Genomic DNA, 25378 nt, shown 5'->3' with positions numbered 1-25378 from the left:
TAACTATTAGTAGTTAAGTGTACCTTGTTTCAGTTCGGCTAAGTGTAAGGAACTTTTAAGTTCTGATATCTGTTCCTCTCATGCAGGTCTCTCCTAAAAGTTCACTTTTGCCGTAACAGCCATCAGAAGACACAATTTTTTCTCTATTTAATCTTCAAAGTCAATTCCTTCCTCTTAGTTTCTCATTATGTCCTTTCTTCTCGGTATCTGCTTTTTATTGTATATACTCTTTATGGCAATAAGCACTCTTACTCTCTTGTACCGTTCTTGTTTAAAAAGATGTACTACTTCAATGGAAAGTTAGTTACTCAGACTTCTAGAAGAGCAACTAAAATTACCTGATATATTAAAAAGAGACATTTTCAAACTTGAGGGTGTTACGTTTAAAAAAAAATCAAGTTACTTATGAAAAAAATTGACTAAAAACAAAACAAACTGTATTTTTAAAATACACACATTTCACTGACTCAAAGACAATAATAGAACAAAGTAACTGTTTTACAGTTTTCAAACACCTGCAGCTCAAATTTTCCAGATACCATGATTAGTAAGTACAACATTCTTCAACTAGTTTTAATCACGAATCTACAAGTTAGTTTCTTAGAAAAGGGTCAGATCTTAACAATTTTTTGAAATACTATAAAACCTCCAAAATAGGACTGAGGTTTTGGGTAGTCTGTTTATTTAGATGGGATTCTAAATAACGATAGAAGTCTGATGTTAATATATAAAAATAATTCAATAGAGAAAAGTTTGCTTCCTTGTAGAAAGCATTTCTCTACAACTGCTCCATGTCTGGAAATCCACATCAAAACACAAGCCAACTCCAAATGTACAACAGTAAAAATTTCAAAGAATTACCTGATCTCTCCAGGGTTAATAAAAAACGAAGATATTTGTTCATGTTGTGCTTGAGGATTTTAGTATCTACTTGGTCTAGTCAAGGCACTCAAACAAATGCTTATGTCACAATGTGCTGCTGACCAGCACACTGACAGCAACTTCTGGGTGGCAAAGATAATTATGGCAGGAGGGCAGGACATAGTAACTTGCTGAAGTCCCACCCTTATTTGCTGTAAAGCAAAATTTTCATTTCTATTACAGTTTCTCCCTCCTCCTGCCCAACCCCCCAGTTTCCTTATCAGTGTCAGTATCACTTTGGGTAATTTTTTAAAAAATCAAATTTATTTTCAATATTTACTCTACTTACTTTTTATACAGCTTAGACACTTAAATTGATTAGTCAATTTCATTTCCTGGTTCTCATGCATTAATGCCATGTTGCAAAGTTTGACCTGTGAAAATTACAGGGGAGCCATTTAAATATTAAGCAAAATATTTCTAATTAGAGGGAGCTATAAAAGCTTTTTTTTGTTTTAAAAAAAACCATGCACAAAATTAATTACTGAGCCTAAATTATCTGACAGCGTCCATTTAACCTCACACAGGCAGGTCTCAACTGACAACAAAATTACGAAATATAAATGTAATTATATTGCGTTCAGTGGGGCTAAAAGTGTTTGGAAGATTAGGGCTAAATAACGGACATTTTACACAGCAGAAAATAAATGTATGATAATGGCCACTTTGATAGCACAGAATAAAGGCTTCCAAATGAACACTTGCCAAAGAAATCTTTAGAACAGAGTTGGCTTGTGCCTGATTTTACGAAAGTATGCAAGGGAAAGGGTGTGAGGGAAAAAGAAAAACGCAATGAGCCTGCTCTCTCTACAAGCCCTGAGAAGAGGCTGCACATAATCTGCTCCTTGCATGAACCTAAGCACAAGGACTTCATGAGGTTAGCTGTGACCATGGGACAAATCTCTCCCTGAGTGTGCGGGGCAGGACCAGTGGAGACTGCCCTACAGGAGCACACATTGCACATTTGCAAAAGATGGCATAATAGAAACGCGCCGAGAAACCATCATATCTATATCAGAGGAAGGAATTTTGCTCCCAAGAAGTTTCACATTGTAGCAGAGCTCAAGAAGATTTTCCTTTTTAACTTTTTGGGAAGTTATGAGCACATGTGAACAGAAATTTGAATGGAAATTGTTTTGCATCTTTACCAAACGTAGCTATTACACGCAGTCACTCTGAAAAGTGACGTTCTGTATTTTAAAGGCTCCATAAAGTGACATCTCCCATCCATAGGCAAGTGAAAGACATTACAAAAGAATAAAACATTTTACGGTGCAAGTAATATGTTGAAATCTTAGCCGTTTTGCCATGTAAGACTGATACATAATTTTCTGCACCTGGCAATTCAATGAAATGACAAGAAATCTCTGACTACTGGAAGAACAGTATAAAGAACAGTTTAGTAAACTGAAAGACACTCTTGACCTCACTATCAAGTGGTTTTTCCAGTGTTCATTTCAAAACTCACAGCTGTAATCATTAGCTATCTTAGGTTGATGCCATTTTGTAAATTACTTGCTTGAACACTAACAGAAAAAGATACAGTACTAAGCCTTCAGAGCTACCAGCCAGCATGAGTTCCTAGGTTTTAAAGACTCCTGTCAAAAGATTCCATCCATCCTTGGAATCTACTTAGATGGAAATACACAACAAAAGCTTGCATTTAATAGATTAAATTCTATTCTACAGCTACACTATGAACTGAGTGAGATTCCTCTGCTCATGTCCTCGTACTAGCATGAACGCAAGTAGCATAGCTGCAAGCAGCACGTGCAGTCAAAGCACAGCTTAGCTGTGCCAAGTCCAAACCAGCCTGAAACCAATGCCCATGTCTCTGCTGCTGCTAAACATGCTACTGCAGCTATGCTGCTATTTATAGTTATTCTACCTTGATAAAAGCTCCTGCAAGTAGGAGAATCACGCCCTTAGTTCAGAGTGAAGACATAGCCTACATTTGTTTCAAGAGAAAAGTTAGCATTTCTGTTAACTGTTTCCCTTTCCATATAATGGGGGAAAAGTTTCCAATGAGAAAAAAAGAATACTCCCAAAATAAATTACCAAATATAATACAGCGATGAAGTATTAATTCAGATACCACTGCAGTAAGTGATGTTTTAGAAACCAGAGCGATTATACAGATAAAACACAAGCCTCAGTTCTGCAAATACTTATGCATGGGACTAGTTATACAAGCGAAGCTACTCAACTACATAAGAGTTTGCAGAATCAGGAAAATATTTTGTACTTGGCAACATACTTTTGAGGATTTCCTCACTACTCCTGTGTTTCCTCCACACTGAATACAAGTTTTGTGGAGTGTTCTTAAATGTGTGTTTATTTCATTTCTTTGCCAAAGCTTATATCAGGTTTAAGAAAATTATTTAATTTAAATTTACAGGAAAGAAATTCAAAGGGATCATCAAGCTTTTCCATGCAAGAAACAGCTATTTCTCTGCTCCACATTCTACCTAAAGATGTAAGTAAAGTGTTTTTATACATTTCTTGGTTACATTACGAACACATCAGTTATTAAGAGACAGGATTTAAGTTTATTTCTCCCTTCCCCAATTTTGCATTTCATTCAACTAGGTCACCAAAACCAGGTAAATTTAACTTCTTGGTTTTTACTTAAGCAAAATGCTACAAAGTTTCCAATTCACACACCACAGGAAACTGTAGGTATTTTCAGTAGCATTCTTAAAAATTAGTAAACCATTTCTATTAATAGTTTTATCTTTCAATGTTTTGCATGTTTAGGTAAAATGCTGCTTCTATCACTATAGCAACTGAGCACCTTCTATGTAAAACTGATTGGCAATAGCAGCGTTCCTATGGGACTTCGTGTATCTCTGGGTCATCTCCCTTTTTGGTTTATTAAAATTTTTGCTTGTAGCACAGTTAAGGTTTTGGTTGGTTTATTAATTCTGGGTGTCTTTGCTACGGATGTAAGCAACTAGTGAGTAGTCGAATATCTGGTAAGACTTAGGCTTATCAGGTAGTCGAGTCACTACTCAACCACTCACTTCCCCTGTCCCTTGTTACCTCTAAATAGAGGGGTAGAGGAGCAGCAGAGCAGGACCGGGACCTGGACCGCTGCACCTCTGCTCTTACTAGATTTAAAATGTAGTGTTGCACCTGGCTCCTACTACATTTAAATTGCAGAGCTGCAGCGTGGCCCCTTATCAACTAATCATGTAGCCGATACAATTTGAATCGGCTACATGATTAGTCAAATTACCTGCTTCTTAACATCCTTAGTCTTTGCTTGTTTTGGGGAAGGGGATTCAGGGAGATGGGACAGGTAAAAAGGGATTATTTTTGTGTCACTCTTGTAATGACGGAAAGGCATTGTCAAAAAGGAAGATTCTGCAGTATCTCCTAAAAAGAGACTGCTAAGTTGTTTAAATATAAATTATCTCCTGTATTTTATTAAGTATTACCCTGCAGGTCTAAAATCTAAACCTCTAACATTTTACAATCAACCCTCAACCTCGCTGCAAGGTATTTATTTTACAGATAAGTTAACTGAGGAACAAAGACATGAGGTGACAAAGTCAAGAAAATAACTAAACAGCTTTAATTGCTAGATTAATAATAATAATGCTTCCTTTAAAGGAATTCTCGAGGATGCATATTTTATCTAAAAAATGTGCAAAATCCTTGAAAGCATTCTAAACATATAACCCACACAGAACACACACAAAAAGTACCATCACAGGTTTTTTATCTTTGTTTAGCAAAAACACTTTTTCATGGCTTAGACTAGTCCATTACCATACAGATGTTCTACACTTTGTTGCTATCAGTATATATTGTTCTAAAGCAGTGGGGTCATCGAATCCAAAGTTTGAGAACCTTTCACAGAGCAAGCCTCTGAGTGTGACCTCCCCCTTACAAATTAAAAGTACTTTTCAATATATATTAGCACCATTATTAATGCTGAAGGCAAAGAAGGGTTTGAAGTGGAGGCTGACAGCTCGCAACCCCCCATACAGTAACCTTGCAATCACTGAGGGATCTGCCCGACTGCCATTTTGCAGAACCTTGTTCTAATATAACTGCTTGCAGAGACTATGTCCTAAAACTTCAGCCTTTTAATCCTATTCTCAAAGCAGAATCACATAGGTAATGAGAATCTCAAAAATCCATAGCTGGATGTAGCTTGCATGCTCTTTGCCTGATGCTATCAAAAATGTCAAATAGAAATAAGATTTGGGGTTGTTGGGTTTTTTTAATGCTCACAAACAAAGCCTTTATTACGCTTTAAGTATTTTCAGCTCATACAAGGTCAGATTTTCAAAAACCAGAAAAACTTGAACAGATACCCAGCGATTCATTATTTTTTCCAAATCACAGCTATAGAAAGCAATGCTTTTGGGATAAAAGACCATTCTTTGCTTCCTACATTTTCAAAGCACTTCACAAACACTCATTAATCCTCACATCCCGGGATATTACCCTCATTTCACAGATGGAAAAGTTAGGGCAAGTCACTTCACTTAAGGTTACACAGCTAGTCAGTGGCAAAGTCAGCATTCCCAATCCTCCCTTCACACAATGGCTTCTCCCAAAAACCAAGAATGAAATCATATATGACATGAAATCATATTACACATCATCCCAATGCGCTACTCACCACCTTCCAGGCAAGTTTTTAAAGATTCTTCTCTCAAACCAGGCACCATTTCTATTACTGTACAAATGGACCCTAATGGTTAATAAACAGAAATGAATATTTCTACAACAACTATTCATATACTTCAATATCTAGCTCAAACTCACCCTCACTGGACCAAATCATAGGTGAGCTTTCCCCTACAAGTAAGGGGACAGGAAACTCCCCACATTTCCATTTCCTGTCATGCTTTTAAGTCAGGGAGGGAACAATGGGCATTTGCAACCTCTGTGCAACAGGGCAGATATGGATTCAACCCTTACAACCCTTAGGTATTAGGAGCTACCCTGCAGGAGACCAGGACTCAGTTCATTTGTCACCCCTCTGAGGACAGGAGTTCAGCCCACTAGGCATACATTATGTTAATTACAGACATTTCATGCAGCCTTAACAACTGGAGGCGAAGGGGAACAACACTCAGCAGTTGAAAGGGGAAGGCGAATGATGCCATGAAGCAGGTATTCCCTCTTATGCCCTCCCTTTACCGAGATCTGCCTGGGGTTCATATTTTCTACTCAGAGATGGACGAGTAAATGATTTGGGCCCTTGTTTTAAAAGCTCAGTGAACTTCTGTCAGTAGGACTCACTCGTCTCCTCCTGCCCAACCTTCCCATTCAGTGAGCTGCACCGGATAAACTACTGAGTATTTCTGGATGGAGCATAATAGTAGTAGCAGGCCCAATGTATTCCTTGGGCATCATGACTGACCTCAACTTCAGAGGCTAATGCTCTGCATTGGGAAGATTTATTAGAGCATTATTATTCTTTACCCTTGATAGCACCCTTGGGAAAAAAGCCTTATTTGTTTGCAAGCTGCTTTTCACTGCTCTTCTTGCCCAGGGCTTACTTTTATGGAAGACAGGCAAAATATATGGCTTTTAATTTTATTTATTAAACAGAATGGCCTGGACATGAAAGGAGATAGCATGTCTGGCCTAATATGCTTCCATTGTCTTTTGTAAGGCTTCTTCAGAATACAAGCGATTTCACTGACAGACAACAACTCACTCTGAATAAGAGAAACTGGCTGATCTTAAAATGATGGTTGCTTGTTCAAGGAAGTCAGAATACAAAGGACAAAACACCACCCCCTAGCGTAAATCTTAAATATTACCTCGCCAATCAGGGAAACAACAATACTGCATGTGACAGGCAATAATACTAAATCAAAGCAGTCTCCTTAGTCTAAATCCACTTCAGATCAAATGAGCTAAAACAAAAAGGTTCTTCCCTCCCCCAGTTTTTAAAAGTATAGAAAACTTAGTGTGTGAGATGATGTCTATACAAACAGACAGCAGCCTCCTATTAAAGGTAGTACCATGAAATCAATTTATAATTATTCTCCACTTCTCAACCCATGGAGTTCTACTGGAAAGAAACCCTCAAGAAAAATGATAAAAAACTTTATTTTTCAGACATAATAGTATATGAATGTATACATCCTAGAGATGCAAAATCCAGTTTAAAAAAATTTAACCAGTTAAATGTCAAGTGTAACTGGTTAATCAGGATCCTGTGGTGCACCCAGCTAGTCTGGAACAGCCCCCTCGCCCCCAGTGTGCTCAGCCTGGAGCCATGGGTGGGGGCTGCTCAGGCCAGGCCCACCATACCATAGGCAGGGAGCTGCAACAGCCCGGCTGGGTTGGCAGTGAACTAGTTACTGGGGATGTTAAATGGCATTTAATCAGCTAATCAACTAGTCAATGGAACTTCCATTGACTAGTCAATTAGTTGATAAGGGGGGAAACTGCAGGGCTGGGAACTAACCCCACTGTGGCTCTGCCTTTTAAATGTATTAAGAGCCACCAGGCTCTTAATACAAACACAAGGCTGAAGTGCAGCGGAGGGACCAGGCACAAGCTGGGAATCAGCTGATTCCCAGCTCACAGTTGGTCCACCGCTCCGCCTCTGCCCCCCCGCAGAGATGGTGCTGGCGGGGGAGAGAACAGCTTTTAAGCTGGCTCCCCCCGGCACTGCCTCTTGCTGCCTCTCTCTCATATAGAGGCAGCAAGAGGGGGCAACTAGTTGAGTCACTAGTCGACTGTCCAATAATCATATGCTTTTCAGATAGTCGACTAGTCACTTACATCCCTACTAGTTACCTCGTTTACATCTCTAATAAATCCGCTATTGGACAAGAAGAACTCTAAGTCCTGTATGTACTACAGAAATTGCTTCACATACCACTACACAAAATACCTGACCACGGTTGAATTTGGAATTTTGGGGGGTAGAGGGATAGGGGTTTGAGAGGAAGAGCTGAGTTGGACCCAGGCACCTAACTCAGTTAAGCTTGTTAGAAAATGTCAAACTAAGCCTTTTGGTTCAAGCTTTTCACACCATAACCTTCACTTTTCAAAACTCAAAAGTTCTCCAAATGCCACTAGCAGTAAATAAACCTCTTTCACACTCCCAACAAATGCTGCAACTGGTGATCCAAAAGAATCAAACCCATGTCTGTTCAGACTGGGACAAGAATTACAGTTTATGTCTTCTACAGTATCAATCGTGTTCAGTGCTTATCTTAATGATTCCTTTTTTATCCAATAATGACTGCACAGACTTTCCACGTTTTGTTTTATTGAGATTTTCATATACACCAACATGTATCAAGAAAATTCATCAAAGACTGACTCTTACTTCTCCTTGCCTTAAACAATAATTGGAAACCATTTTGAAAATGACAGTGGCCATCAACTCTGAGTTAGGGATGTTAAAATTAGATTAATCAACTAATCGAATAGTCGATGGAATTTCCATCAACTATTCGATTAGTTGATAAAAACTGTTCCGCTTTGAAAGTAGCAAGAGCCCACCCAGCATTTCAAAGATATAAGTGCCGCAGGGCTTTCTGCCTTTGAAATAGGGACTCTTGTGTATTTCAAAGATTGAAACTCCATGTGGAGCCAGGGCCAGGCTCCATGCCCTACTTCCACTTTGAAATGTACAAGAACCCACACCAGGACTCTCCTCTCCCCTCTCCTCCCCCCCCCCCCCGCTTGCTGCCTCTTCCTGATAGAGGCAGCAAGCAGGGAGGAGGGAGGAACGGGGAGCAACTAGTGTGTTGACTATCCAATCAGCTTTTGCTTATCAGATAGTTGACTAGTTGATTAGTCACTTACATCCCTACTCTGGGTTAATCCAGTTCCAAACAGACACTCTCAGACATTTCAAACTACACAGGGGCAAGCAATACAAAGATTATTATAATATACATATTGTTTTTATAGTTACTAGAATCCTTGAGACTAACAGTTACTAGAATCTTTTTCAAACTTAAATGAGTATACAAAGTGAGAACTGAAAGGAGCAATCAACATTATTTATAAAACATTTGCCTGTCACTCAACCCACTGGGCAAATTTAGTCCCCCCACCCACACGTACACTTTTAAACAATTCAGTGGAATCATGGTAATTTGGCATATCACTTGAAGACTCACTGTGAATTACTTAATTTTGCAACTTTTGAATAAGTGAACAGTTAAGCAAGCAAGTAAACAAAACACAAGATGTACTTTATTTTGACAACTGCAATACCTCTGCATACTATCACGGGATACTAATGTTCCCTCTAATCTTTTCCATCCATGTGCAGAATACATTTTATGATGTGCACTGAGGAATACATATGTATGTATCACCAGGAGAAAAATAAACCTAGCTGTGAGTGCTGTGCTAATCAGCTGGGCTGCACTGAAATCTCTTCTGAGAGGCTTCACAAGCTGAGTACTATATTTCACAAAAATAATGTGCTGTTAGCAATTGGGAAGAAAATCACATTTTGCTGAGAAACAAAAGGAAGCTTTTTCTTTGTGAATAATAATGGATACAAATCAGGAAAGTTTACTGGATATATAAGATTGGAATTATTACATTTTTAATTTGTAATATTGATTGTACATGTATCCCATGAGATGTACCTCACCCAGTATAATAAATGCCCTACCAACCATATAGGTGAAACAAGACAATCGTGTTCTTGAATTAACTCATACAAAAATGATAAAAGATTTTAAAAAAACGTATCACCCATGGGGGGAAAACTTCACAAAACAATCACGCTTTCTAACCTCTGGCTCCTCATCCTCAAAAGAAATCTGCACACTTTCAAAAGACAAGTCTGGGAGCTTAATTACTGTAGACACTAAAATTGTGAATTTAACAGAAACATTAGATTTATGGTTTATTACAACAATTGGTAAGCCACTAACCCTACTTTAAGAATGAGTTAAATTTTGCGAGAGACTGTTTAAGGTGAAGTGAATGGAACAACAATTTGTTTCACCTTGCATTTGGCTGTTAAATGAAGTACATTTCCCACACCTGAAGAAGAGCTCTGTATAAGCTCAAAAGCTTGTATCTTTGGCCAACAGAAGTTGGTTTAATAAAACCTCATCCACCTAGTCTCTCTGGCTACGTCTACACTGGCGTGATCTTGCGCAAAAACTCTTTAGCGCAAGAGTTCTTGCATTAAAGTAGTTGCGCAAGAAAGTGTCTACACTGGCATGTGCTTTTGCGCAAGAGATACGCTTTTGCGCAAGAGCATCCTTGCCAGTGTAGACACTCTCTTGCGCAAGAAAGCTCTGATGGCCATTTTAACCATAGGGCTTTCTTGCACAAGAAATTCATGTTGCCTATCTACACTGGCCTCTTGCGCAAGAACAGTTGCGCAAAAGGTCTTATTCCTGAGCGGGAGCGTCAGAGTTCTGGTGCAAGAAGCCCTGATTTCATACATTAGAACGTCAGTTTACTTGAATAAGAACACGCAGCCAGTGTAGACAGGCAGCAAGTTTTTGCACAAGAGCGGTCACTTTTGCGCAAGATCGCACCAGCGTAGACACAGCCTCTGATTCCACCAAACATGCACGAACTAAGGAAAGACAGGAAAAACTTAAAAAACAACAAATAGTCTGGTAGCACTTTAAAGACTAACAAAAGATGATACTATCTATACATTTTGTTAGTCTTTAAAGTGCTGCCAGGCTATTTGTTGTTTTTGCTGTTACAGACTAACTTGGCTACCCCTCTGAAGCAGAAGACAGACAGTATCTTGAGCTTTCATGGGCAAAACACATTTCTTCAGATGAGCTTGAGATGAACTTTTTTCTCCACTCAAGCTCATCTGAAGAAGTGGGTTTTGCTATGAAAGCTCAAGATACTATATATATTTTTGTTAGTCTCTAGGGTGCCACAGGACTCTCGTTTTTAAACCGAGGAAAGAATATTTCCAACAATAACTGACACATACAGACAGGCAAAATAAGAAAAATACAGCTTGAAAACTTTAGAGTTTGATTTAAGAATATTTATATCGGCTATTTTGTTGCTCATGGTGACGTTGGATATTAATTTTTATGTTATAAAACTTTAACCTTTTGAATTTCAACATTTGCTGTTAAATAATTAATATCCAACCACCTTCTTTAATTTCCCACAACTGAGTAAATTTAAATGGATAAAAAAAATCAAATAGATGCTTAAAAATATCCACGATTGAAATAATCAATTAACAACTGAAATCTGCTATACACAAGAACAGCAGGACGAACTGACTACATGACTTAACAAGTCTGCAATCTCAATCACCTATATGGTAAAAGACCCTTGAAGCATAACAGGCTGAGGCCTACTCTCAGTAGGGTGTCAGTTAAAAAGTGAAAGGAAATTATCCCCGCAACCGATCCCTAATTAGGGAAAAGGTAAATGTGGACAAGGGAAGTGGGGCTCCATGGAGCTGTCATTGGGGAGTGAGAGCTGGGAAGGGGGGAAAGGAAGAAGCCTGGTCAACAGAGCTGTCACTCAGCAGAGACCTGCAGCCCCTCTGAATAAGGCCAGAGAGGGAGAAGCAGAAACCTGTCATACTTTGAGGGGTGGGGAGAGAGAGAGAAAAAGAACTGGTCACTGGTCTCTAACTAGAGAGAGGATGCTACCAGTAGGAACTGCCACTAAATTCTTAGGGGAGGAGGCGGGCCCAGAAAAGAACTTGTCACTGTATATTTCAAAGAGAGCCGGAGGAGAAATGGTACCTGTCACCACATTTTGTGGGGAAGGAGAAAGCACCTGCCATTGTATTTGGAGGCAAGAAAAGAGAAGACACCTGTCATTACATTTCGGGGAGGAGGGGGAAGGCCCCCGGCACTCTAGTGCTTGGGTGGGGAGGAGGGAGAAGAGGGAGGGGAAGCCGTCCTTCTATTCCCCAAGGGGGGGGCGCCTGTCGCTCTAATCCGGGCAGGTGGGAGCTGGTCCCGCCGGGGGGGGGCCTGTCGCTCTAATCCGGGGGCCTGTCGCGCTGGTCCCGCCGGGGGGGGGGGGGCGCCTGTCGCGCTGGTCCCGCCGGGGGGGGGGGGGGGCGCCTGTCGCGCTGGTCCCGCCGGGGGGGGGGGGGGCGCCTGTCGCGCTGGTCCCGCCGGGGGGGGGGGGGGGGCGCCTGTCGCGCTGGTCCCGCCGGGGGGGGGGGGGGGCGCCTGTCGCGCTGGTCCCGCCGGGGGGGGGGGGGCGCCTGTCGCGCTGGTCCCGCCGGGGGGGGACGGGACCGTGGCGCTGGTCCCGCCGGGGGGGGCGCCTGTCGCGCTGGTCCCGCCGGGGGGGGGACGGGACCGTGGCGCTGGTCCCGCCGGGGGGGGGGGGGCGCCTGTCGCGCTGGTCCCGCCGAGGGGGGGGGCGCCTGTCGCGCTGGTCCCGCCGGGGGGGGGGGGGCGCCTGTCGCGCTGGTCCCGCCGGGGGGGGGGCCGTGGCGCTGGTCCCGCCGGGGGGGGCTCTCTCTCTCCCCCCCGGGGCTCTGGCCCGGCCCGGGCGGTACCTGCGGCGGGCTCGGGGGCGGCGCCGCGCGCGGCCGGCGGGTGGCGGAAGTGGCAGTGCGGCCTCCTGCAGGGCGGGCCGGCCGCGCCCCGGCCGAGGAAGGGGCAGTCGATGCCGCGGAAGTAGCCGCTGGAGCGCAGCATCCCGCCGGCTGCGGGGCCCCGGGCCGCCTCACTCGCTCAGCGCCGCCATCTTGGGGGAGCCGGGCCCGGCCGCGCGAGGACCCCGCGGAGGCCGCTGCCAGGACCGGGCTGCCCGCGCCGCGCCTGACTGGAAATGCGCCTGCGGGCCGGGGGGGGCGGGGCGAGGGAGGGGGACAAGCCCCGCCCCCCTCCGCGGGGAACTTGCTGCCGCCTTAGTCCCTTTCCAGCCACCCCCGTGAATGACAGCGCCCCAGTCACTGGGGGGGCACGGACAGTGTGCAAGGGGGAGGGAGATGGGGGAATGGGGGAGGGGAGAGGAAGGGAGGTGGGGTGCAAGGGGGAGGGAGATGGGGTAATGGGGGAGGGGAGAGGAAGGGAGGTGGGGTGCAAGGGGGAGGGAGATGGGGTAATGGGGGAGGGGAGAGGAAGGGAGGTGGGGTGCAAGGGGGAGGGAGATGGGGTAATGGGGGAGGGGAGAGGAAGGGAGGTGGGGTGCAAGGGGGAGGGAGATGGGGGAATGGGGGAGGGGAGAGGAAGGGAGGTGGGGTGCAAGGGGGAGGGAGATGGGGTAATGGGGGAGGGGAGAGGAAGGGAGGTGGGGTGCAAGGGGGAGGGAGATGGGGTAATGGGGGAGGGGAGAGGAAGGGAGGTGGGGTGCAAGGGGGAGGGAGATGGGGTAATGGGGGAGGGGAGAGGAAGGGAGGTGGGGTGCAAGGGGGAGGGAGATGGGGTAATGGGGGAAGGGAGAGGAAGGGAGGTGGGGTGCAAGGGGAGGTGAAGAAGGGCTGACCTGAAGTGTAAGGGAGGGGATGGAGATGGGGCAGTAGGGTTAAGGGAGAGAGGGAAGAGGGGGCAGATAAAAGGGGAGGGGAGTAGGAAGAAGGATTTAGGGGTGGGAGTGGTGAAAGGGCAGGTTCCCAGCCATAGCATCAGAAGCTACCAAAACAGGGCCTGCTACACTAGAGGAGAACGTGAGGACAATAAGCCCCAGCACTCCCCTGGATCAAGGACTGCAGAGGTTACCCCCAACTTTGGGGCATTAGGATCCAGGCAGCGTCTTTTGCATCTCCCTCCCCAGCCACATGGGCTCTCCAAAGTCTCCAGCCGGTTGCACGGGAGTGTCCAAATTTCCATCCGAACTTAAGAGCATCCCCAAAGGACAGACACCCCATCAATGCTCCCACTGCAGGAACTGAGCTAGCCTTACCTATGCCCCAAATGCACAGCTGCGTAGGGCACCCAAAAATGTGGGGCACCACTGGGTCTTAATGTCCAACCCCACCCCTTCCTTTCCCTGTTCTATGGCTCAGCTTCCTGTAGAGAGGATCTAGTTATAAAAAATGAACGAGCCTGCCAGACCCTAGCAGAACAGTGACCCTGGGAAAGAGCCAGTCCAGTGGGAATGAAGCCCTTTCGCAGGCCTTTGTTCGCCCCAGGTCTAGACGGTCAGTTTCTGAATGTACTGTGTTAGCCCAGGGGACCTTAGTTTCAAATTTGCTTCAAAAATATTTTATTTGGTGTGTTGCAGTCTGGGGAAGCATCCATGCCAGCTCGGCCCCCAGTGGCCATCGGACAGCCCACTTGGGGAAGATACCCCCCAAAATAAAAGATTCAGCCGCAGCTCCAGCCTCATTATAGATCAGAGGCTCCACTTCATTATAGAAGCAGACCCTGTACATGTGCTGACTGGGAGAAAAGCTTCAAGCTACTTGGCGTGTCCACGTGGGAGAGAGCAGGGAATCTACAAATGCACCTGAGCCAGGGCAAGTTATACCCATACTCCCAGCTAGCCCATCACGCTCAGGCTGTCTTAGGGGAGAGCGCTTGCTCTGAGTGCAAGGCAGCTGCACCAATGGCATAATCCTGCTCAAACACCACAATGGAAAGAGACTCTGCCAATAGCCTGATGGCAGCAGGATGTTTGGCAGGCGAGTGCAAGGAAGATCTACACCCCAGCTTGCTGCTCACTAAGGCTATGTCCACACTACAGCGTGAAATAGATATTCCACAGTTTTCGAAATATAACTCGCTATTCCGACGTAGACCTCATTCCACGAGGAGTAAGGGACGTTTCAGAACAGCGATCTATTTCCAAATAAGTGCTGTGTAGACAGAGCGAAATTTTGAAATAAGCTATTTTGAAATTGACTCAGAATCAGCTACACAATTTGCATAGCTCAAACTGCATAGCTTATTTCGAGCTAGGAGTGCAGTGTAGATGCACCCCGACTGTTTGTCTGGACAAGCCCTAAAAACCAGCACCAGCTTTAGCTCAGGTATAGTAATTCAGTGTGATCCCATTCACAGTACAGATACAGAGTGTGTAGTACGGAGTTGAGTTGGGGCTGGGGAAAGAACATTGAGTCAAGTGTCCTGCAGTGCGTACAGTGATGCTCGCAAGAAGCACTTCTGAGAGTGACTTGATGCCAGTGCCGTCATCTTGAGTCTACAGAGACTGGCTTCCAAGAGATGTAACCTATCCCCCTTCATATCATTATGGTGTTGACACTGAACCCTAATGACTACATTTTAGCTCTCATTGTTAACTGTGGCTCTTTTCGCCCTTTTACTGCAGGTGCTTTAAGGTTTGTCAGTGGATTTTAAGTAAAAACCATCCAATAGTCCACCCAATTAGCACTCTCAATATAGTGATGGTTTGCTACCATTTAGGGTTGTGTTGTGGAAGAACCCCCCCCCCCCCCCCCCATTGGGTATGTCTACACTACAGCGCTAATTTGAACTTAGTTCGAATTAGTTAATTCAAACTAAGCTAATTCTAACGTGCATCTAGTCTAAAAAATTAGTTCAAATTAGCGTTTTGCTAATTCAAACTAGCATGTCCACACTGAGTGGACCCTGAACCGAGGTTAAGGATGTCCGGAAGCAGTGCCGGCAGGGCATCAGATTAGGACTTAGAGTGTGGAGCTGCTGCCTCAGGCTAGCCGAGGGCTGTGCTTAAAGGGACCCGACCCCCACCCCGGACAGACAGTTCTCAGGGGTTCCCCGCTTGCAAAGCAGTCCTGGCTTGGAGAGCCCTGAGTGCCCACACTCGGCACATCACAGCACTCGGCCATCAGCCCGGCTGCACTTGCCGCAGGCTGCCATCCGGAGGGGGGGTCAATCAAGGGGCTTCAGGAGAGTTTCCACCCCGAGGAGCCCGCAGAGCCAGCCCAGTCCTCCCCATCGGGGGCTCGTACCCCATTCCTCCCTCACCTCCTTCCACTTACCCCTCCCTAGCCCCCCTTCCTGATGTAAAAAATAAAGGACACGTATGTTCAAAAATAGAAACTCTCTTTATTGAACAAAACTGGGCGGGGGGATTAACCTCTGGGGAGACTGGGAAAAGGAGGTGGGAGAGGGGAAGAGAGAGGGTGGGAGAGAGAAGGGCAACTAAAATGATCAGGGGTTTGGAACAGGTCCCATATGAAGAGAGGCTAAGGAGACTGGGACTTCTCAGCTTAGAAAAGAGGAGACTGAGGGGGGATAGGATAGAGGTCTATAAAAGCACGAGTGGGGTGGAGAGGGTGCATCAAGAAAAGTTCTTCATTAGTTCCCATAATAGAAGGACTAGAGGACACCAAATGACATGAATGGGTAGCAGGCTTCAAACTAACAAGAGAAAGTTCTTCTTCACAAAGCAAATAATTAACCTGTGGAACTTCTTGCTGCAGGAGGCTGTGAAGGCTAGAACTGGAACAGAGTTTAAAGAGAAGTTAGATAAAGTGATGGAGGTTGGGTCCATGCAGTGCTATTAGCCAGGGGGTAGGAACGGTGTCCCTGGACTCTGTGGAAGGCTGGAGATGGATGGCATGAGACAAATGGCTTGGTCATTGTCTTCGGTCCATCCCCTCCAGGGTATCTAGTGTTGGCCGCTGTTGGCAGACAGGCTACTGGGCTAGATGGACCTTTGGTCTGACCCAGGACGGCCATTCTAAGCTCAGGGTCGGGGGTCTCACTGGACCACCTTGATTTTCATGCCAACCTGCTCCTGGGTGGCCAGGCTGGCAGCTATCCTGCCCTAGATGGCCACTTTCCTGTGCCTAGTGCGGAGGTCGTGGATGAGGTCCACGATGTCCGCACTAGATCAGGCGGACGCCTGCCTCTTGCGGACCTGGGCAGGCTCCCGGGAGCCGCCAGCCTGGTCCCAGGAAGAGGCGGAGGGCTGGGTGGCAGCGGGTGGCCGGCTCGAGCTGTGCCAGGTGCAGGGTCTGCTGGCTGGGTGCTGGCAGGCTTGCACCTGGCACGGGCACCGTAGCCAGCCCGTGCCCCTTTAAGGGCTCCGGGGCCGGGAGGGGGGCAGAAGAGTTTCCCTGGTGGTGCCCAGAGTGGCCACCAGGGAAAGCTGGGGAGGGCTAGCCTCCCACTAGTTCGAATTAAGGGTCTACACAGCCCTTAATTCGAACTAGTTAATTCGAACTAGGCTTAGTCCTCGTAGAATGAGGTTTACCTAGTTCGAATTAAGCACACCGCTAGTTTGAATTAAGTTCGAACTAGCGGATTGCATGTGTAGCACCTAACGTCTGTTAGTTCGAATTAACTTTGTAGTGTAGACATACCCATTTTGACTTCATGACCTTCAAGACAGGACTGTGAGATGAGCCTGCTTTAGTCTTGAACAGACAAAAACCATCAATTATTTTTTCACCAACTCTTTTCCAAAAATTGTTCTGGTGAAAAACATCATCAGATCATCTACACAGCACAGAGCCGGAGTTGCTAGTTCAGGTTGCATCCAACTCAGGAGTGGCCAGATTGGTTGTTCATTGAGCGGCTTGTATGTTATTAGTTGGCAGCTTCGGTTCAATACCCCAAGAGGGCACAGCACAAAAACATCCCCCAATGGGGACTAATTTTCAGTCTCGACTCCTTGGAGACAGAACTTTGCTCCTCCGTTACTGCAGAATCTGAGCATCTTACAGCCTGTGATGGATTTATCTTCACAACTCTGCTGTGCGGCAGGTCACAGCTGTAATCCCCATTGTACGGATGGGAAACTACAGGCACAGAGTCATACAGGCAGCCTGCAGCACAGCAGAGAATTGAACCTGGGCTCAGAATAGTGCTTTAACCACTGATCCATCCTTCCTCCCTTTGAGGGGCTCTTGCCTCCAGCCCAGTTGGATGCCCATAGATGAGCAAATCCTGACACTCCCCAAGCTACTTGCCTCTGCAAATTACCAGAGGATAGTAGTCCTCTGGGAAGCTTGGGGGAATGACCCGGTAGGGCTCTGTATTTGGATTTACCTGTTGTATTTTTATCCAAACAACGTATCACACGCTGTCACCATCAGTGTCAGGCTGGGTTCAGTTTCCATAGAACTGATCTTTGGGGCATCTACAGGCTGAGTACAGGGTTAAAAGATGCCACTCAGTATCATAGAATCATAGAACCATAGAGCTGGAAGAGACCTTAGAAGGCCATCAAGTCCAGCCCCCTGCTCTAGGCAGGACCAATCCCAACTAAATCAACCCAGCCAGGGCTTTGTCAAGCCGAGACTTAGCCCAATGTGACCCCTGTTCTTAGCGCCTCCTTCAGCAGGGGCATTTTTACCAGGCCTCTTAGTCTTCTCTGATTGGGTGAAGTCCAGAAAGCCCATCTGTTATTAATTCTCCTGTCCCCCCACCTCACCCCTATCTGTAAAAGAAAATTAATGCCCCTACCCTGGGCACAGACCGGGGATTTTTATCCTTCAGGAAGCTGCCTGGGTGACTGCAGGACATCTTGCTCCCAAGCAATGGAAACCGAAGCTTGCCCCTTGGTTTTCTTTGGAGGCAGCATCCGGCAGTCCTGGGCGAGCGGGAAGATGTCAAGAAATAGCAGGAGATTTCAGAGCTGCTCTCTGAAGTGGTGCTGAATACGCAGTGTGTGTGTAGGTGGACCTGACAGCTCCATTGTCGTCTGGAGCTGCCAGATAAAAATAGATACCCCCTGCTTGTATAACCAACCTTTCCTGCATAGGAGGGTAACAGTCATTGTTCTTTTGGCTGTGGAAACTGGAACACACGAAAAGGCAATCTGGTAATGAACTAGTGCACCTCTAAGGCGTTCTCACTAGAAGGTGGCTTTCCCTCTGCATTTCCATTCCCTCGGGTCAAGGTTGGGATTGTCACTGCTTCTGCAAAGCATATGGCTGCAATGGTACATAAGTCTTAAAGCTATGGCCCGTACATAAATCTCCAGCCACCTATTAATTTCCTGGTTGTCACTATGTTCATATACCGCGACTCTCTGAGCAACTCAGCAGTCGTGGCAACCAAACCCACTTCCCCCTGGCTTGAAAACCTCCAGAGCGGAAGAAGAATCATCATTAGCTTTCAGCAGGGCAGAACCTGACACACAATTGCGTGGTTCAGATTCTAGCCAGTAGAGGGCAGAGCTGTCCGCCACCTGTTGCCTTAGGTAGGCACAGAATGAGCTGGGATCAGAGGAGTTTTTTACATGGCCATCAAGGTGTCTCCATGAGGCCCCCTCTGGCTATTCATTGGAACAGCTTAAATTGTGTTTATAGGGCACCTCGGCAGCTGGGCAAAATTCACGCGGTTTAAAATGAGTCAACTAATTGGATCCCAAATGAGAGAAACAGAATCCCAGGCAGCCCTGCTGCAGCTGGCATTGAATGGTAGAATCACAGGTCTGGACGTGATTCTCTCAGTCCCCTGCGTATTTTCTGAACCAGGAGTTCTCAAACTTGGGGGCCCAATGTCCACTTGGGGGGAGGGGTTGTAAGGTTTGGGGGGGGGGGGCTGTGAGCGATCAGCTCCCAATCGGATTCCAGCTGCCAGCCCCCAAGCAAGTTCTTCAGAGCAGGCTGGCTGGAGCAGAGGGGCTGCTGGCCAGACACCCAGTCCTGACGGCAGCACTGCCCCCAGCAGCAAGGCAGAAGTAAGGCATGTGGGGTCATCACTTTTGGGGGGGTCATTTCACAGTCTGAAATATATTCAAAGGGGGAGCCAGCAAAATAAAGTTTGAGAACTCCTGTTCTAGAGTGTCCGTGGCAGGTGTTTGTCTAACCTGGTCATATCTCCAGTGATGGAGATTCCAGAACCCCCTAGACAATTTAATCCAGTGTTTAACCCCCCTGACAGTTTGGAAGTTTTTCCTCATGTCCAACCTTTGCTGCAATTTAAGGCCATTGCTTCTTGGCCTGCCCTCAGAGATTAACAAGAACAACTTACCTCCCTCCTCCTTGTAACAACCTTTAACATATTTGAATACAGTTCTGTCCCCCCTCAGTCTTCTCTTCTCCAGCCTAAACCAACCTAATTGGTTTTCAATCTTCCCTCCTAGGTCATGTTTTCTAGACCTTCCATCATTTTTGTTGCTCTTCTCAGGACTTTCTCCAGTTTGCCCACATCTGTCCTGCAATGTGGCACCCAGAACTGGACACAGTACTCCAGCTGAGGCCTCATCAGCGCAGAGAATCTGACTAGCAAACTGGGAACCTAGAAGTGAAAGGTTCAATTAACACGTCAGATCCTCCTGGTGGGATGAAGTTTCGGAGGGAGGCTGTGTTAGTCTGTAATAGAAAAAACTTAAAACACAACGAATAATCCTGGAGCACCTTAGAGACTAACTTCCAGTGGGATGAGAGAGCTTTATCGTGGGAGCACCCTGGGAAGCGCTGTTGGACCAAGGAAGCCAGTGGGGAGTGGGATTAAACAGTATTCTTCACTCAACCAGGAAACACAAAATCACAGCTCCACCTGGTCTGCTCCTGTACCTGTGCACCAGGGCCCTCTACCATTCTCAGTCCTGTACTGCATTTTTACTCCTCCCTGGGCTATTCTAATGGAAACACAGGTGTTGTCAGACTGGATCCAGTCCTGTATGCTGTCCCCAACGCAGGCCAGTACCAGATACACCAGAGGGAGGTGCAAAAAACCCCGTAATAGCAGTTATGGGACAACCGGATCCCAGGGGAAGAATCTTCCAGCCCTACCTCCCCCTTATCTGGAAGCCAGTTGATGCTTTGAAGAAGGAGAATTTATTGCCTTCCAAGCTATTGGTTATCATATATATAGTAGCCCAGTGTCTGTGAGTCTGTAACGCTGACGTGAAACGAGGAGTAACGGTAGTTCGGACTAGGAAGCCTAGTCCGAACTACCTAGTCTGTGCTGCGTGTAGCCGCGCGGCACAGAGTCCGCACTAGCGGACATTTAAAAATGGCGGCGCCCGGCTTTATACAAATGAAGCCCGGGAAATTCAAATCCCGGGCTTCATTTGCAACTCCGGTTGCCTACATTACCACCCTAGTTCGAACTAGGGTGGTAGTGTAGACATACCCTATGTAAATTGTGTAGTTTATTCTGAGTTAATTTTGAAATAGAGCACTATTCTGAAATGTCCCTTAATCCTCATGAAACAAGGTTTACAGGGACATCAGAATAGCACGCCCATTATTTCGAAAGCTATTTTGAAATAACAGGCACTCTATCAAGATGCAGAAAACACTATTTCAGGGTACCAGAAGTATCCCGAAATAATGCCACTGTCTAGATGCACCCTAGTGGAGCATAGGCCCTAAAGTATGAGGTTCAATATCACTTCTAAATTGTCTGTTGTCATGAATTATATCTTATGATGTTCTCGACTTCAAATTCCTGCACCATGGAGTTCCACAGTTTAATGAGGTTGAATGAAAAAGGGTGCACGCTCACACTGCTTTCCCCATTTGTAAATTAGGGGTAATATCACATACATTAATTAAGTTCATTTGGGATCCAATGAGGTAAGCTTGGAAAGGAGCTAGGACATACTCCCTAACAGTAATAAAACAGAAAGTTGGTGATGAGGCCACTGGGTATCTTTGTTCATTTTTATCTGTATAGTATCATCCTTGGGCAAGGCATTATATGGACAGGTTTGGAACCCAGATTCCTGGCCTGGAAAGCTTGCGGTGCTTTTAGGGAGAATTTGTACACAAATAATTTCTGTTTTACTTTTCACATAGGATTTTGCAGAGTCAGATTCATTACGCCAGATGGGGAAACTGAGGCAGTCGGAGCCAAAAAGTGTCTATGGAAACAATGTTGAGTGGGTGACTGACGGAGAGGCCAAGTGACTTGCCCAAAGTCTCCAAGTCAGGAATAGAACCCAGACCTCCCAACTCGCCCTGGCCTGCCGACAATTCTGGGCCCCAGGAGAGAACAATGGGCCCCTTCCGCCTCTCCCTCAGCTGGAGCCACAAGCCCCCTCCACCTGGAGAAACCCTGAGCGCCCCCACTCTACCAGAGGACCCCTTGGCTGGTCACAGCTTCACCCCCACCCGCCTGAAGGACCCCTGGATTGCCTGCTGCCCTGTCCCCCACCTGCCCGCAGGAGTCCCGTGCCAGAGGCAACTACACCTCCCTCCCTTCTCCAAACCAAGTCCTGCAGCGTGTGCTACTCAGCCCCCCGCCCCCCCAGAACCCGCACAGGGCACAGCAGAAGCAGCTTTCCCCCAGAGCAAGCAGGTTGGGTCTGGAGAGGGGAAGGGAGGGGAGGCCCTACGGCTGTGGCTGGCCCGGGGCTCCTCTGCCGGGCGGAAGGGGGGGAATGAGGGTTCGTGGCTTTTCCGGGATGGGGGAGGCGCTGTGGCTCCTCCATCCAACAGAGGGGGGCAGGAAAGGCCTCGTGGCTCCAGCCAAGGATGTGAGTAGGAGTGGAGCCTCCTCCGTGGGGGTCTCCAACCGCCCCCCACCCCCAAGCCTGTGACCTGCCCGAGCAATTTGAAAGAGTCCAGCGAGGTTCCTGGCTGCTGTTCCCGTGGCAGTGGCCAGGGCTCCTGGGCCCCGGGCAATTGTCTCCTTTGCCCCCCTCAGCCAGGCTGGACACACCCCATCTCAGGCGAGCTATGAGGCAGACCTGGGTACTAGTCCCAGCTCAGCACGTGGCTTGCTGGGCCCCCCCAGGCAAAGCATTCCCTCGGGTTCCCCTCTGCCCCGGCTGTTTTCTTTGGCTCACAAGCCTTCGGGGCAGGGCTCGTCTCTGAGCAAGCACGTGTACAGCCGCTAGCAGGCGGGGGCGCTAGGCGCCATGGTCATGCCTAGACCAGCTCGTGTCCGCACGTGGTTGGGTTAAACATCCCTCGCTGGCAGCGAAGAGGAGCAGCAAGAATGCACCAGCTGGCCACAACCATGGCCCCGCCCCAGTTCCACGCGCGGCGCTGGATGACTTTGCCTGCAGACACCCAGAGCGGAATCTGCCCCCACAGAACTGTCCAGAGGGGAGGGCTTCGGTACCCCCCCCCAAAGCCTCTTCCTGAGACCCCCTGCAGCAGCAGGAAATGCCACGATTCCCCACGGCCCGGTTCCTGCACAGGAGGAGCAAACGGGGTGGAGAAAAAGGCAGCAGCCCCGATGGGGGATTTCTGGAGCAGCCTGGCTCCATCAGCAATAAGGCCTGCATGAGACCAGAGCCCCCCGGCAGCTGGCAGCGTACACGCAGGCGTTCACCGTCTGCCCAGGCCTGAGCCTGAGCCCTGCCCCCCAATTCCCACCCACCCCTACCCTTCAGCCAAACCTTGGCCACTCAGCCTGGCCCGTGGTGGTTTAATTTGCACCTGCAAGTCCTGACCTAAATCCAGCGCGTGGATTGATTTCACTCTCAAGGAGAGAGGGGCGTGGTTCTGTCGCTCCAGAAAAATCCCTCCAACCCTCCCCCCATTGCAACACTTCTATAACCAGCTGTCGAGAGGCGCTTTGTCGCAGTATTATTGTCCTGAGAGCACTGCACCAGGGGCGCCTGGGCCCGCCCTGCGGGAGATGGCAACGCGTTAGCGACGCCGTCTCGTTAAAGCAGTCCCCTTGTGCAGGCAGATCAACTGACCCCAGCCGAGCCAGTCTGGCCCATTTTAAACCAGTCCCCACACACAAGCTGCCCTGGTGCAACGAATCAAGTCCCACGGAACTGGTGCACGGTGTGCGTGTCTAGACAAGCCCCAGGAAGGAAATGGGGCAGCACCCAGCCCATCCCACTGCTGCGCCAGGCTGCTTGGAGTTGCCTAGCGATAGGCGAGGGACGCCAGCCGGTTGCCTAGCAGAGCGGAGGCGTGGGTGACACTTTCATGCAGGAAGGAGAGAGACTCGGGCTGCAGCGACACGTCGGGGGGGGGGCAGCTGCAGCTTTGCCGTGGCAGCGTCGCGGGGCAGAGGGTCCAGAGCCGGTGGAAGGGGCAGTCCAGCCACCATCGTTAATCCCGCTGTCTGAGAGGCAGCAGCGGGGGCCACGGAAGGGCCCCCAATCGGTCACAGCCACAGGCCACGTTGCTAAGTGGAGCCCAGTGTTTAAGCCAAGACCTGTGCTCTCAGTTTTCAGCCCTCACCTGCCTTAGCTGTGACCTGGGCCTGACATCCCTCCCCCGAGCGAGGCTGCAGTGAACCCCGCTGCCATGCAGAACTTTTCGGGGAGCCAGGCAGACCCTGGCATTGGCCAGTCGGCAGCCAGGACACTGGGCGACATGGACCGTTGGTCTGGCCGCTCTGATGTTCTTATGCCCCGGAGACGTGGGCTAGGCTCAGGTATCTGGGTCTGGGTCCGCCCCTCTCCCAACATGCATCCCAGCCCCCTAGCAGCAGCATACAGGGGGGCCAATTCCGGACTCAGTTCATGCCAATGGAGCCCCCCCTCAGGTACCACTAAGGCCCCAGTAACCACAGAGTATTTCTCCTTCATGCCCCCGGGGAGGGGAAGTAACCATGGTAACAGAGATGCCGAAGCACAAGGAGCTGGAGGAAAGAGCCGGATGTAAAAAAGGCCTCAGGGTTGCACCTAAATCCCAGAATCAGGCCCTCCGCCAAACTCTACAGGTGCCTAACCCTCCTTTTAGAGAGGGGGGAAACTGAGGCACCCAGCAGCAAAGGGATTTCTCTAAGCTAAACAGCAAGGCTGGGGCAGAGCTAGGAACAGACCCCAGAGACCAGCCTGCTGAGGGCCCAGCTGCCTTCAGCCAGGCTCAGTGGCTTTCGGGAGGTGCCTGGACACCCCCAGATGGAGGGAGCCTGTCCCGCCCTCCGCATCCAGCAGGGAGGGTGTGACGGCGCTTTGGGGGTCCCCCATCTCCTGCACCCCGAAATGGCACAAACAGACCGCACCAGCCGGTGGAATAGAGGAAGTTTATTGCCTCTCCAGGATACAGCACAGCACAGATGTAATCTGGTCACAGAGCTGGGCTAGGATGCCTCAGGCCCCCTTGAGATGGGGGAGACTGGGCCCCTAAACTCCAGCCCCTTTCCCTAGGCTGTCTCCTCCATGCTCCCAGACAGCCACCAACCCACACTCTTCCAGCCCTGCCCCCCAGCCAGGGCAGCATTCCCCCTTCCTTTGTTCCTCTCCATGGGGGGTGTCTGGTTCAACCGGTTTGGCGACACCTTTGCATAATAAGGTTTTCCCTGCTGGGTCTTGCTCCAGACAGCAGAGGTCACCACAGCCCAGCAAGTACCCCCACTACGGCACAGAGGGCTGTTAGCCACTGTCACCGCCTGGCCTTCCAAACGGAGCCAGCGGCCGCGTGCCAGCAGGGCTCCGTGCGCCAGTGCAGCGCCGTGTCGCCGACCCATTCCCAGCCCAGGGCGGATGGGTCTCACTCCAGGCCCGGGGCAGAGTCTTGGAGAGCTGGAGAAAATCCTGCAGAGAGCAATGCTCAGAACGGGGCTGCAGGGCTCAGGGGGCTGCCCGCCAGCCATGTTCTACCTTGGGCTGCGGTTACTGCCATGGAGAAGGGGGCACCCAGGGCTTCGCTTCCGTGGGCAAAGCTCACGCACAGCCAGGGCTCCTTATGTTCCTCCATTCCCACCCTCCACCCCTCTGCCTCCAGGACTCCCTGCACTTCCCCCGATCTCTCTCCAGCCAGTGCCCCTCT

The 25378-nt window shown here is 48.3% G+C and overlaps 1 protein-coding gene across 2 annotated transcripts in view; it reads right to left on the bottom strand.

Moving 5' to 3' along the window:
- Window positions 1-12630, bottom strand: part of REXO1 (RNA exonuclease 1 homolog) — a 76198-nt gene extending 63568 nt beyond the window's left edge. The window contains exon 1 of one of the 2 annotated variants that reach the window (XM_075903238.1): window positions 12398-12630. In XM_075903238.1, the coding sequence (XP_075759353.1) occupies window positions 12398-12539 (142 nt within the window). In that variant the 5' untranslated portion in view covers window positions 12540-12630. Of the gene's footprint in view, window positions 1-861; window positions 7478-12397 lie in introns of those variants that run through there. The other variant, XM_006128983.4, reaches the window with a different exon arrangement.
- Between the last annotated feature and the right edge of the window lie 12748 nt (window positions 12631-25378).

The sequence above is a fragment of the Pelodiscus sinensis genome, chromosome 19, assembly GCF_049634645.1.
Source record: "Pelodiscus sinensis isolate JC-2024 chromosome 19, ASM4963464v1, whole genome shotgun sequence".
NCBI classification, from domain to species: domain Eukaryota; kingdom Metazoa; phylum Chordata; order Testudines; family Trionychidae; genus Pelodiscus; species Pelodiscus sinensis.
This window is presented reverse-complemented; position numbering and strand designations above follow the sequence as displayed.